The sequence below is a fragment of the Falco rusticolus genome, chromosome 6 (genome assembly GCF_015220075.1).
Source record: "Falco rusticolus isolate bFalRus1 chromosome 6, bFalRus1.pri, whole genome shotgun sequence".
In the NCBI taxonomy this organism is placed as follows: Eukaryota; Metazoa; Chordata; class Aves; order Falconiformes; family Falconidae; genus Falco; species Falco rusticolus.
The window spans coordinates 30221007-30236660 of record NC_051192.1 but is presented as its reverse complement, the minus strand read 5'-3'; the positions used below and the strand labels follow the sequence as shown (position 1 = coordinate 30236660).

Here is a 15654-nt window from a genome sequence, read left to right as displayed (position 1 = left end):
AGTTTTTACATAGGTAGCCTGCTTAGATGAACAGGTGTATTGTCTAGTTAGTTCAGAACTCTAGAGGATTTAAATGTTTTTATATCCATCTCCCCAGGTTTGCCATATATCATGGTATATTAAAAGGAAACACAAAGAAAAGGCACTAGTTAAAGTTGAATTGAATACCTGTTCCCGGTTATTTCATTCTCCTTCTTGCTGTATTCAGTGAGACGATGACTGAACACTTGGAAGCAGAAATATCAGTTTAATTTTGGAAACAGAAAGTAAACCTTTTTTGCCTTTGTAGTTTCTTTCAGAAAGAATAAGAGTAGACCAGTAGTGGGATAGCAGTGGGTGAGGAGGTCCTGTAGAGTTTTAGTACACTTAAGATAAACTTAGAAAAAAATCATGTTCTAAACAGTGCAAGACAGCAAGATCACTTTTTCAGTTTCCAGTCTTAACACGTGATGCCAGGTCTGAGTTTTCAGCAGGCAGATGTGTGATGGCTTTATTTCATCTGCCTCTTTGAATTGTGCTCGTGTGTATACAAAACCTACACAGCACACATATATATAATGTACACATTATATATTAATCAGAGCAATTCTGTGAATGGAATTATATCCTGAATTTTTAGAGGGGGAGGAGCAGGACAGATTTTAGAGGAGAAAAGTTAAATGCGTCAGGGCAAGTGGACAAGCATTGTAGCAAGTCTGTGAGTGTTTTTTGAAGTCTGTACCTTTATAACTGATAAAACACTGCACAACTCTGCAATGTGTCTAGATACTTTTCCTTAATCAGAGTGCCTTGCAAACTGTAAAGCATGAAGTAATACTTCTAATAAGTAACCTAGTGCTGTTTTCTTCTGCAAAGGCAGTTTACTGGAATTTAAAATCCATAGAAAAGAGGGAGCAACAACTTCTTTGCTCCTACATAAACTGGTATCTGCATGTTTAAACTGGAAAAGTACAAAAAATAGCTGAATGAGAAAAGCCTGCAAGCCCTTTGGAAGAAAATCCTGCAGCCCCACCATGCATTGATTTATATTAAATATAGCTCTAATGTATTTCACAAATAGAAGATGGAAAAGACCATTCAACAGAAGCAAGAGCAACCCAGAACACACAAAAGTCAAACACCTGTTTATGTGCCCAAAAGTTTAGAGTTTAGAAGATTGACTGCTGGGTGCTATTTTTCTACAGAAATACAAAAATATAAAAAGTAGTATTACATAAAAAAGTGAAAAATAAGAAACTTCGATAGATGAGCTTTCAACTGAATGCCTATTGAGTAGATTGAATGTTGTGTGTCAGAGTAAAATTGGAATTGACTTAGTAAAGAGCAAGAGAATGTAGCAATCATGAGACTCGGATTCTTTATTTAGGTTTGCATTTTAAAAAGGCAGAGAAGAATGTGCTTTGACTTTTGGGATAGATAATGGCTGTATCTGTACTGCTTAATACAACGAACCTAGTCTCTATCATTGGTAAAGACCAGGCCAGCTTCAGAAGGGCTGTCACCATCATAGTGAAAGATCATCTGCTTCCTTGTGAATACATGTCATGATTACATTTTTATCATGAACATATAATTGACTCATTCTAATATTATACACATGTGCCCCATTTTACAATAACTTATGTTTAGACTGTGAGTCGCATTTAGGGTGAGGTTGAGGTAGTGTGGGACATGATCTGAGAGTACTTTTTGTGTCTGAGTGCTGAATCATCTGCAGGGAATTAGATATGTGGATTTAGAGGATGACTTGTGTCGAAATAATTCTTTGTTAATAAGAAGAGGAGAAGAAAATACTTCAAAATGCTCTTAAGTTCACTTACGTTGGCTTTCCCTACATCATCTCTGTTTTGCCATTTACAGCTGGTGTAGCTTAATACCTGCATGTATATAAAAGACAAAAACAAACAAACAAAACCATACAGAAAAATATCAGGGAATAAAACTATGTTTGTTTATTTCAACAGAATGCTGAAATTTCAGTATTTGAAGTGAACATTCGTTTTGTTGGTGGACTACTTTCAGCTTACTATCTTTCAGGAGAAGAGGTAAGATATTTCCACATAGTTTATCTGAAATATCGTCATCTAGATAAGTAGTTAACTTTTAGTTTAATAATTTTTATTTATCCAATTTATACTTGTTTAGAACTTTGTAAATGGCTTGTACAGCAGACATCTGTCCAGTGGCTTTTCTTACTTCTGTTACTGTTGCTTACTGTAAGTCTTAAAGCTATTACTTCTTGTAAGTGTTTTGGGGTTGGTGTTTTTTTCCTGAGTTGAAACCATACCCAGTACATTCTTACTGGGCTTTGTGCTGGTGTATGTAATTACGGAGTTCCTATGCCATGGTAGTGGTAGATTTGGTGCATCAGGTTCCTGATTCACAAATTGGTTTCGAGCATATCCTTTCACTCCTGTAAACAATCCTTGTGTTGGCCTTCCTGAAGCTGAAGCATCAACTCATATGGAAAAGACATGTTAAGAACAAAAAGATAACTGGTAAGCCTATACATGTGAATGTCTTTAAAACATTAATATCCCATTGATCTCTATTGCCTGTCATGGTTCCTGGAGAGGATGAAGAAGCAATTTCATCTAAGAGCTTTGACTAATGCAATATTATTTCTGTAATATATTTGGAGAAGCTATACTGAGTCACAGGTACTGTGATACTTTAAATTTTTAGCTTGGCACTTGAGAAGTCTTTTATCTTACTAGCTTAAATGCTTTTTCCTGTCTCTGGATTATAGCAGTATTTTATTGTAGGATTAACACAAGTTTAATACTCTTTAATCATAAGTTGCATTTACCATTGGATTTCTTAAAATCCAAAACATTTTCTGGTGGAAACTCCACAAAACCCTAAAGATGTATTATTCTCTTTCATATGTCAATTTCCCACATACTGGCTAAAGCTCTGTTTTGAACCTGTCACTTCAACCTAAATTCTATGGTGTGCATGTTGGTTTTTGTTAATTTTTTTCATTATGTTAAAGCTGTCTTAGCAGGTACTTACTGGGTCATGTACCTGACAAAGCAGTTATAAGGAGACAGTGTTCCTCTAATATTTTCACATCCTAAGTAGACTTACCTGTTTATTTCCCATTATCCTGTCCTGAGCATATGTGATCTTGAAAAGACACTCATGTTTTAGAATATACAGGTTTTCATATTTTTACTGTTTTGTAATTTTCTGCAGAAAAAAAATTGCACTTACACCCATTTCAAGTTCACACTTAAAAGTAATGAAAAAATCTGAGAGGTGCTTGGTAGCGCATTTCTAGATCTTTACTAAATATAATTTTGCTGTTTCACCTCTGACTCTTGAAGGAAATCCCTTGTGCTCCTCCAGTAACTCAGTGCCCAGAAAAGTGTATGTAAGGATGTCTAGAACTGAAAGCTCTTCCTTCTGCGATGAAACAGTTCTATCTTTCACTGCAGATCTGTGTCTTACAAACAGGAGCGAACTTTTCCAGTATAACCTATTGCTGCATTTTAATTAACCAGTTCTGACAGAAGCAGAGGATGCTTCTTGGCAGACAGTGAGCTGGCAGAGGACTGCACGCAAGCCTTTATATCAAGCGACAGTTGTCTGCCAGTAAATGCTTCAACCATTTGTTATCTGTTGTTGATTTCATCTGTGCTGATGGTTTATATCTTGTGTCTGTTAACGTGCAGTCTCACTTTCAATCAGTGTGTATAGTTTCTCCTAAATAACACCTAGTCATTGCTCCTCAGCCATTCCTTCAGCTTTAAAGAGGCAGCTTTACCACCACCTCTTGCACTAGATTGATAGCAACACTGGTGTTCAAATAAAACTCTTTTACAAATGAAATGAGGAAGCATTTAAAACAAAGTGTTTCACACCATGAATAATTAATTGGAACTCTTTGCAGTAGGATATTGGTTATACTGGATGCTAATGTCCATTCTAAAAATGCATGGACTTATCAATGAAAGTAGAGTGGGCTCCTAAATGCAAAGTTGATGTGTATGATTAAGGAGCATCCTGAGCTCTTGCAGACTGGGAAAGACACCGTCCATGCTTGCCACTGGTTTTCATACTCTTTGATAGACACCTGCTGTCCAAGACAGAATGATTTTCCTAGACTAATAGCTGTCCTCAAGGCTTAGAGAGTGCAGCTCAGCACGCTCTGCCTTTATCAGATTGGGGAAACTTCCTGATTTGTCTCCAAAATCCAAGATACTGAAGCAATAGCCAAGGGCTGCCTTATGGGAAGAGCAGGGTGTAGCAGTTTTGAGGGCAGAGCCGCTGTGCAGCAGTGTGAGGTTTCCCGTGTTGTGAGAGTCTGTCCTTTGCTGGTGCTGCTGGCAGGTGTGGAAGGGACTGAGGGCCCCAGAGGCTGGCTGCCACTGCAGAAAATATATCTTTAGTCATCTGCTAATCCATTATGTTAGGAGGCCTTCCTAAGGAGGTGGAACAACCTGTGTGCAGACTGGAGGATTAAGCTTTCTCAGTTAAAAGCTCATTTAATTCTTTATCAGATTAACTATTTAAAAAGCTTATGTTTGCTGTGCTCACTTATCAATATCCTAATTAAAGCAAGCTGTGTTTCAGTAAAAGGAGTGACAGAAATAATTATTGTTTGTACTTCTGAATTACATTTCTGTGGGTAATGATCCAAAGCTGCAACACATTGTATGTTCCATAATCATTTGCATGTCTAACTAATCATGATTAAAGAATATCCTATCATACTGAGTAGTTCCTAAAACATCCTGCTCACGTAATAGTTCATTTAGATAAAGGCACCAATGTGAATAATTCTAAAAATGATCAAATTGGATACTTTGCCACTTGGTAACTGTGTGTGGTGCTCACTTGCAAATAGAGCTATGAGATGCATTCTATTAAACTTTTTACAATTTATGCTTTACTAGGATTAATATGAAAAACCTAAAAGTGGTAGAAGAATGTTGTACACTTTAAGTCACTTTTAAAATTTATTTTATGGTTGCTATTTAAACCCCTGCTAGAATTCCATCAGTTATCAAATTTTACTTGAATAACAGCTACAAATACCAGAAAACTTGGTTTCAAGATGAGTAACCTTTCAAGGACTGCTTTTTTGTTTCTTTGGGTTTTGTTTTTAAGTCCCTTGTAGTAATATTGCATGTGAATGCTTCCCTTCCATTTTTCCATGAGTCAGTGGCTGTACGAGATTATTAAAATGCACCTGTCTCCTTTAAAGCACTACTAGTATTGATTTGTTTGCTTGTTTGCATGAAAGCCTCTGGAGAAACCTATAATATGGTAATTTTAACCCATATGAACAAGGCAGATATTTTTGCAAACTTTCTTGATCATTTTGTTTTAATTAAACCCAAAGTCATTAGTAGACATGCACTTCCTTTTCTAAACAATTTGGTATGCAACCTTTTTTTGGTTTTGTACTGGCATAAGATGTCCAGTAAGGGAGAGGTTTGGTTTACAACTGCTTTGATGTACTTACTAGTCTGATTCTGGTACATCAAGGCTCAGGAGCATTGCATGCAATAAGATCCCCTGTTCTGCAAACCCACGTAATTGGTTTTTTTCTCTTGCTTGAAATACACTCCCAAATGTAGTCATATAAGGAGATCATTTGTTAACTTCTAGAGGAGGACAATGCTATATCCTCTAACAGCAGCTAAGAACTTTCTTGGAATTCATGGAGATGAGAAACACTATTTCTGAGCACTATGATCTTCATTGTTGGGGCTAACTGTGATACTGGTGATGAAAGTCATGGTAAGCATATGGCACTGCTTGTAGAGGATATACAAGTCTAAATACTGTTCTGGATAGCTCTTCTAATTTACTGATGCCTGGTTCTTATAGGTACTGTTAAAGCTGTTTAATAAGGGGACTGTTTTACTTGAAGGCTCGTTCCACAGTCAGGGAATACATTGCATAGGCAGAAATAGAAGGAGCTTTAAATAATTGCTGTTTGTATGAGTAGCAAAAAAGTAAATCTAAAATGCTCTGAAGTGAATAAGGAGCATGTGAGTTTCAGATCCAGCTGGTAAGTTCCCACATTCCTTTGAAGCTTTTCCAGTTTTTGAATGGGATGAGTAATATTTTTTTTTCCCCCAGAGTTAAAATATTTTTGATTCAGCAGCTGTTCTTCCTGCATAATAAAACCTTCTCTTTTCTAGGACTAAAAATAGTTATTTTCACTGGAGGAAGACAAAATAAAGTTGGCAATGATGTTCATGTTGCCATTTCTTTCCATGGTATGAAGCAGAAGTGTGATAGTTTTTTTTTATTTTTTTTTTTACTTTGGCAGTATATCTTGTTTAAAAGATCACAAGTTTATCCTGATCATGATAAAGGAATAAAAAACCCACAAAAAACTGTTCTTCATGATGATAAATGTTGGGCTTTCTAAGTTTCATCTATTACTCTTTGACCAACTGTTAATTAGAAGTAAAAAAGGTGGGGTAAAAAAAGTGTTGATGTATCACCTAACTAGTTTACATCTGCATTTTAGGAGTTACAGTGCCACTATTCAGCTTCATTTGATGATCTTGGCCTCCTGTCTGACTTCAGACCTAATAACTGCCCACTTAAAACAACCATGCATCAGTGATGGTAGTGCTGTCTTATTAATGAGCAGCAGACATGAAATAGTGATGCAGATGCTATTGATCTAGAGCTGCCTTTGCCAGGCTAACCACAAAACATTGCTGACTTCATGTAGTGCTAAGACAGTCTCCAGAATTTAGCTGTAGCTGGTTTTATCTTGCTCTCCCTCTCTTGTAGAGGTCTGCCTTCACAGAGAATATTTAAATTCCATAAATACAAAAAATACGATTAATCATTTAGCAATCTTGAGTAGTAGGGAGACAAAGTTTGTCACCTATACAAAAGTATTGGCTCATTTCTGCAAATCAGGAATGTAAGTTCCAGTATAGGTGCCTTGGGGATCTTGCCTCACCAGTGTGAGAATTGACCACATGTTTTATCTCCTGCTTCCTTTCACCTAATGATGCTAATTAACAAGAGGTCTTTTCCTTTTATTTCTTGGAAGCTTGATTTCTAATGCTGTTTGAAACTCCAGTCATACTGTATCAGCTTGATCACTTCTGTGTGAATGCCACTTAACTCCTCCTTTAGCATCTTCATAGACTGGCAGTAGAATTCCCTGTTTGATAGAAACTAGAAGACTGCAATTGCCTGTAGTTTTCTACCCCCTTGTTTTCAGATTTGGGTCCTGTTTGCCACCTACCAGCCATCTGCTGCCGCTTTAAGTGATGTATCAGTACTTCAGTGGTATTATCTTTCAGTTCTTTTGGAGCTCTGGTACCTTGATGATTTGTTTCATTTTTATCAATTTATGATTTTTTTTGTTGTTAATTTCCATAGAGTCCTGGAGTCACCTAGCTTAGAAGGGACCTCAGGAGGTCATCTAGTCCAGCTTTGATATTGGGACAGTGCATTAGGCTTGTCCTTTTAAAAATCTCCTTGCATGGTAATCTGCCTAGGCTCTTCAAGACTGAACACTGGGGCAAATACAGGTTTTCTGCAATGGCTTCATTTCATGAACTGTGCTCTTTTACACAGACATCTTTTATTTTTTCCTCCTGACTCTCTAGCAGGCCTTATGTTTCTCTTTTTTTGTTAACTTTTTTTTTTAACTGTAAAAAATTGTTCTTCAAAAATTACTTTTAGCTTGACCTAATGGTTTTTCATTTTACTTGTCAAGCATCATCAGTTTCTGTATTCCTTAATTGGACTTAATATACTCTTGCTTTTAATTACCTTCTTTGCAGTTACACCAAAAGAAGATAGAAGTCATCTGAGCCTTTTGGTTTAAGAATCTTGTAACTCTGAACCTCATCTTTTATCCTCCAAGTCAGCTCCAAGCATTTTACCCATTTGGCTGCTCCTTTCTAAGTTCATTTCAGCTGGTCTTGATTCTCTTTCCAAACTTAAACATTACTAGAGTGAACCTTTTGTTTATAACAGCATGTTGAATTGGAGCATGTGGCCCCTGTTAGCCAGCAATATGTCAAACTAAGTCAAGAACTACTTTTTCTTTTATAGCCTGAGTTTCTGCAAGAAGCTGTCATTACAGTGTATAAAAGCATGGTTTATATCCACTCAGATGTGGCATTGAACAGCCTACTTGGGGGCAGAGAAGGATTTAAAATCTCCTGTGTTTCCCACAATTGCAGGCTGTAATCTCCATTAGTATTTCAGTCTCTTCACCACGTTTAATAGATCTAACGGTGTTCTTTTCCTGTGCTAGCTGTGTCAAAATGTACCACAGAATCCCTATGGATTCACATTCTGGACATAACCTTAACTCCTAAAATTTTCTTTGATGTAGAATGTTCTTCTGCTGTTGCAAGCAGACTGCCCTTCAGTCCTCTATTTCTGTCTCTTTAAGTTCTTGCAGTGCAATTACACTGTCGCTGTTGATGATACCCATCTTTTAAATAGGTTCTCTATACTCCAGAAACTTCCTAATTCCTAGTCCTTCTGTCTCCTTTTTCCTGATGCTACTTGCTCAGCTACTCTGTACAACTCTGCCTTTCAAGCTAGCCCCACACATAATTCTGAGGAAACTTCAAAGAATGGTAAGAGAGATGCTGATTTCCGGTCTTGCACTGAATTCAAATTTTGCATCTTTGTTTTCCTTTTCTGCTTTGGAGTTACTGATACCACATATACATACCATGACTGGGAACTCTTACTCAGCATTAAGTACATGAAGCCTTGTGGAACTTCTGCCGCCTGTACACCGGGCATGCAATCAACTGCCATCACCAACAATTTTTGTGTCTCATAATAAAGACCCTCAGGCTAGTCTACTAACCTGCAAAGTGAAAATAGTGGCAATTTACATTAATTCATGAGTTACTGTCTGCTGGAGTTCAGCAATGGGCATGTTTCTCTTTCAGATGTCAGCCACATGAATATCCGCAGCAGGGGGACAGAGAAGCTATGGTGACAGCCTGCTGCAGCTGCCATAACTAAGCCCACTATGAAACCAGGGGCCAGAGCCCTGATTTTGGTCTGAGAAACATGAGTTTAGAACTCCAACACGTACATAACCACATTCTTCACTTTTAGTGGTTTCCCTTTTGCATAACTGAAAGGAGTTGGTTTGTTTGGGGTGTTTTTTCAAAACAGCAAGAAAAGTTGGTTTGTCCTATGGAAAACCTATTTGACGTGTTTTTGCATACATGTGTTGGCTTCAGAAATAACTAAACTGAAGAGCTTTATTGCTCGTTACATTAATTTTAACAAAAATCCCTGCTCACCTCCAGACTACTGTAGTCTGATGCTGAAGCTGGTAAAGTTAGAAAGGAGAATGGATGGTAATGAGAGCTAAGTAATATCTGATTGTGTTTGTAACAGCTGGTGTTTGACATGAGCTCATGAGCTATATTATTAAGTAGAATTCAAGCAGCTGAGAGGGAGCTGGTTTGTTTGTTCTGAGGATTTGGCTTTCAACCAGCTCCTGCCATTTAATTTGATTGTGGTTCTACAGAAGAGTTGGAGAGGGCATATCTACCAGAAAATACTAGTGTGGTTGCTTTCCTTTTGAGCAGCAGCTCTAGATAGACCCAAAAGAAGGATTCTTTGCATGTGAGTTAATATACTATACAGAAAAAATTATATGTTATTAACAGTCTGTCCAGAGTCACCAGGCATCTGCAAGAAGTTTACAAGATGTTTGTCTCAGTATTCAGTTCTGTCATATTGCAGCATCAAATGCGATTGCAATAATAAAGAGTAAAAGGAAAGTAAAAACATATTGTCCAAAGAGTTGGGGGGATTGACCTGTTATGCAAATTTAATAGAAAATGTGCAACATATGGTTAAATACAAGGTTCTGTGTAGCCATTTGCAAGCAGTGTTGAGATTGTTGCAAATATACTATGTAAAGAATAATCCTTATATATAATTTTACAGCTGAGAATTTGACTTATTTCTGCAGATGAAAGCAACATAAAAATATCTCAGTCGGTGCTGACAGTGGGAATATATCAGCATTAGTTTACCCTCCTTTAATTCTAGGCTATATAAAATATTTGGGAAAGTATATTATCTCTGTGGATGTATTGGGAAAGTGCAATTAGGTAATAGGTAATAAATGTTATTGAATCATCATAGTGTTTTTTTCTTTTTTGCCCCGTCACCACCCCCCCCCCCCCGAAAAAAAAAAAAAAGTACAGATGAAATAGTATGTATTTGCATTTTACTCTGGGCATGGAGTAACTCTTTATTATTTCATTTAAATATTTCACAATGTATAGCCAGTTTATATAAGATTCCATTTTGTGCTTTGTCTCCATAGACTGAGTCTGATCCAGACATTATTTTTCATGAAGTTGGGAGTTAAGTAGATCATAATGTCCTCTCCTTATTAGCTTAAAAAAGATAAAATCATAAACCATCCAGTAGAAGATTCCTGTGTTTTTCATTCTGTTAGAAACTACTAAGGCATTCTATCAGATTCCCAAATATGACTTTAGCAAAGAATACTTTTGTATCCTTTTGCAAAAACTGTATTACTTCTATTAAAGAATATGTAAGCATTAATTAATTCTAAGTATTTTAAATACAAGTCAAGTGACTAGTAATCTTTGGTGAAATTGGGAAAGTTCCTTATCCAATTTGCTGTTTGAAGGATCAGATTAGAGGTTTGTTACAAAACACCACTTTGTGCCACATGCAAGCCCTGCTGCTTCAAGCTAACTGAAAATCATTGAGAAAATTGAATGCCTGAAATCAGAAGCAGACATTATTGCTATTCTTGTGTGCCCTTCGTGCCTCCAGCAATAGCTACAGATAATGGCATCTTTGCTGCAGAAGAAACAGATATTCTTTTAGTCTCCTTTGGATTTAGCAATACATCTTGCTTAGCAGATCAAACCTGAAACAGATACAAACAAGGTTCACTGGCTTTAAATTAGGGAGAACTCTTGCAATCAATTTATGGAGAGTACTAATAGGCCTGTGTTGGGTTTTGTTGGGGTTTTTTGTTTTTGTTTTGTTTTGGTTTTTTTGTCAAGATCTATTGTTTGTGTATTTCAAACACCGTAAATCTGTAAGATTTGAAAGGAAAGATAATGAGGGAGCTTTTTCCCAGGTCTTTCAGAAATGGGAGGAATCCGCATGCAATTTGGATTTCCCATTTGTTTGTAAAAATGCAACAGTTGAATAAATGTTGATGAATGTTGTGGTTCTAAATGAGTGCAGTTCTTGACTCTCCCATACCAAAAGCTTGCCTCTGCCATATGCAGGCTGTATTTGCACCCTGTGTGCAAATGATTGAGAAGGAATTTAGAAAAGATGTTCACATGAAAAATCCTGTGCCACTGGCAGCACAACAGATGCCAAGGGGAATGTGGGGTTTTGGCAGGTGATTGCCCCTGAACGGAGCTGTCATGAAGTATTTGAAAGACAAATCTTTGTTTTCCTCAAATCAATTAATATAAGGGCTTATTTTGCATAGGGCTAAGTGCACAGAAATGGGCAAACTGCAAGCTTTTCTTAAGCCAAAGACTGAGAAGCAGGCAAATAAAATCACTCCTATTAAGATTTGAAAGGTGAAAAAGAAGAGTAGTATTCAGTGCCAGTGTTTCATAGAAACCTTCCTTGCTTTCCTCAAGGAAAAATATTTTAAGGTGTATTTAAACAACAGATTCAGTTTCTTGACTCACTTGTTTACATTCAAAGTCTTACGTCAACAAGCATTGTATTCCCATAGGTGTTAGCTCGTCAGCTATCTTACTGTTTAATTTTCTAGTAAAAATATCAGGTATAAGAGAGATTGGGAGATGGTAAAATATTCCAAAGAACTGTTTGGATATGTTTGATGTGTTCAGCTCTGATATTCTTCACTCAACACCTTTGATTGCTTACTTTAACTCACCTGACCTTGCTAAGTTCTTCAAACAGTAACTAATTAGGACGGTACAGTATGAGGGGAGACTTGTCGTTCAGCTACATGAAGGTGCAAAAGCTTAACATCAAAAAACCCCAATCTTATGTAAACTGACAAAACTCTACAGCGAAGATCACTTCAGCAGCATTGTTACTGGGGTAGAGTCAACCTTCAATTAACAAAAAGCAATCTTCTTTCAGGCGTCAAGGGCCAGTTCAGTTGTTTTTTATGATTCAGATACATTAAACTACTAAAAAGGCTCTGTAACTAGTTAATCTGAAGCAATTGATATGTCTGGTTTGTTTCTTTTCTTCAGCCTTTAGGCAGTCATCTGCTTTTGCAGGCTAAGCAAAATAACTACACTAGTTGTTTTTGGAAGCTGGTTCAGTCCAGTTAGTGCTTTAAAGTCATGTTGTCCCCTGGGGGGCAAGTTGTCCTTAATTTTTGCAAGCATGACTAGATAATTTTACAGTCCAGTAGATCCTCAGGATCATCATGTGAAAAGGATATGCTGTGAACTTCATTCTCTTCCATTTTTCTTTGCAAACTCTTTTGTTTTCTTCAAACCAACAGCTGCGGAACGAAGTCAGCAGCTCACAATGCCATTTCTTAAAGGATGCTATTTTCCCCAACTTGTTCTTTAAAAACACTATTCATCATATAAAGTCAATTTCAGTCTTTTTCCTTTTGTCATGCAAAACCAGTGAGTAACTCAAACCTTCTCATCATCATTTGCTGCTTGTAGGGTATCTCTTACAAACATCATTCAGTCTGCACTCAGTTTTTTCTCTCCAGAGTTGCTTTTGTTTCCTTTTATATTCTAGAGGGAAGAACAAATAATCTGCCTGATTCCAGGCAAGATCAATAACTGCTGAGATGCTCTGGGCAAACATTGCCACACGGCTGCAGGAGGCTATGGCGATGGTACTCAGCCTGTCTGGGCGGACTTACTCCCAATGTTAAAGCCATCAGCCTTTCTGATTTGCTTGAAGGTTGTGTGTTAAATTAATATGGTTATTAACTGACCTAAGGCCAAAAGTAAAGACTTACTGAGATAGAAAGAACTCCTTACTCAACCAATTTTTTTCTTGACAGAGAGTTGAGTGTAGCTGGTGCTAAGATGCCCCTTTTCTAAATCATACTTTCAAGATTTCTTTTTCTTTATATATATCTATTTCCAGCATATAATTTCAGTTAAGATGTCCTAATGTTTTAATTCTTATGCCATCAAATATAAAAAAAATAATTTAGTGAAACCTGCAAAGTACTGTCTCTAGGAATGGCTATGTGAAGTGTTCAGTCAAAGAGTAAAATAGAACACTAAAGTCATGTCATGAGTCTGGGTAAAAACAGAGAGAGTTTACATAAGTGTCATGTCTTTTTTTTTTTTTTTTTTTTCTTTCCTCTTCCTTCAGGTGGGGGGATGGAAAGCAATCTAATGATACCTATGTTAGTACGTGTACTTGAAATATTTGTGAATACTTCTAACCGTTATTTCCTTCAAATATATACTGCATTAAAAAATAATGTTAATCTTTTGAGAGAACAAGTTACGGCTGTTTAATTGCAGGAATGATTTTGAGGTGTAAGTGTAAAAAAGTTTTAACTGCAGGGAATTCAGAGAAGCAGCTGAGTTGCTCATAAATTTATGACTTGCTGGCAGCACTGCTTTTCAGTCAGAGCGCTTATTTCTGACTTAAGAATTGGAAATGTCTGCTTGCCACCTTGCGTTTTAGTCACTTTAGTTTTATGGCTTGTCCAGTAAGAGAAATAGTCTTACAGTAAACAGAAAGGAATTGAATTAGTCTGCCTGATGATTTAACTTACAACATAAAAGCAGCTTTTAAAATCATAGTTCTCTCCTGAAACCTCCTATTGGGCTTACATTATAAAAAAAAAAAACAACAAAAACAAACCAAAAAAAAAACCCGCACTGGAGAGTTGACATTTCTTATATTTAATTTAAGGGAAATACACAAATGTTTAGGCTTCCTTTGGATGTGCCTGTTACTCATCAGACAATTCAGTGACTATTGTCTTTCAGAGAAATCTCAACAATAAGAAAGCAAGCACTGAGTTAAGTAACCATCATCTTCCCTTCCCTTCCTGCTATACAAAGGAAGTTTTTTCTTGTTATGTTACTTACATAAAAAGCCAGCTAGATGGTGTGTCAGAAGTCCTTTGGAGGAAGGAACCTGCAGAGTATGTTAATTTTTAACATGTTCCTCTCCCCTGAAAAATAACTTCTTAGGCATGTATCATTAGTGCAACTGCTAGTGTTACAAAACTCACCTGTCATGGAGTCAAGCTAAGCTGTTCGCACATCCAAGCTGAATTTACCCAAATGGCACCTTCTGGATCCCAGTGTTTTTAATGGAATTTACCAAAACAAATGAAAGTAGTTTCTACGATGTTAGTGGTTGTGACAGTTAATCAACATGTAATCTGATAAACCACTGAAACATAGGGCTGGAACAGATAAAACTCTTGGTTCCTTTTCCATATATATAAAAGGAAACAGAAGTAATCTGTAGCTGCGGGTGGTAAAGATCGATGAGTTCTATGATCAAATGGCTTGATCCTAAGTGATCCACGCTGTAAATCTTACAGAGTGACGGTTGGTATTGTCTTTGTACTTGTGATCATTTTACTTTTTATGAAATTTATGATGTATCTGGTATCTGAGATCACAAAACCTGGAAATTCCTGTGTCAGCTTCAGTCTTGGTATAAGGATTAAAAGAAATGCTTCACTGTTTAAACGTGAGACAGCCTTAATATACAACATTAATTTTCAGTGGATACTCATTATATTTGATATATGTTTAAAGAGTAGGAAAAACACGGTAAAAGAGTAGTTTAAAATTTATTCTTCCTGTATCCATGAACATATCAAATTAATGGTCAGTGGAATTGCCCATGTGTGAAGATGAACAGAGGCTCTCTGGTAAAGGACATTAGAGTAAAATTTAATGCAAATGAGGCTCCTTAAGCTTTTTGTGTTTAATGAAGACTGTGTAAAGCCCAACCTCATGACTTGTTCTTAAAACTTCGGCTTTCAAACTTGTCAGTTTGGATTCTCATCCTGCTTTGTTCCTTGTCCTAGTCCTTTTGTCACCTGTGTTGCATGTAGTTCATTAGTTATTGGCTGTTACTATTATTAGTTTACTGTTTCCTTCTTTCCAAAGCAAACCTTTCAAGAGGAGATTCTCGTTGATAAATAGTTTGTTCAGTGTCTACTGAAGCTATACCTTGGACAGAAGTCACTTAGAAATATACTGTGACACTGCCCTGTACATGCCCTAATACTGTGTCATAATATGTGTATAACAATTATATATACCTTTCAGCAGAGATTCCCTCTGAACATCAGGAAACACGTTTTTATTATGAAGGTGACCAAGCACTGCACAGGTTGCCCAGAAAGATTGTTGAGTCTTCATCCTTGGAGATATTCAAAAGCTGTCTGGACATGGTCTTGGGCAGTTGGCTCTAGGTGGTCCTGTTGAGCAGGGGGTTAGACCTTCAGAGGCGTCTCCACAGGTCCCTTCCAACCTAAACCATTCTGTAATACTGTGAACTTTCACTCACAGTTTCATGAAAACACAGCCCCTTGGCTATCTGGAGCACTTTGCATGGAAACAGCAGTGAAAAGGAAAACGTTCCTTTCTTAGGGCCACGGCACTACCACTGCAGACCCGTGACAATTGCTCAGCAGCAGTAGGAGTAACTCTCTCCAGAAGGAACAAA

General features: G+C 37.0%; 1 protein-coding gene across 3 annotated transcripts in view; it reads left to right on the top strand.

Annotated features, from left to right (window-relative positions):
- MAN1A1 (mannosidase alpha class 1A member 1) overlaps positions 1–15654 on the top strand; it is a 151768-nt gene that overhangs the window by 60553 nt on the left and 75561 nt on the right. For all 3 annotated transcript variants that reach the window (XM_037391545.1, XM_037391547.1, XM_037391546.1), the window contains exon 4: positions 1965–2045. In XM_037391545.1, coding sequence (XP_037247442.1) covers positions 1965–2045 — 81 coding nt within the window. The remainder of the gene's footprint in view (positions 1–1964; positions 2046–15654) is intronic.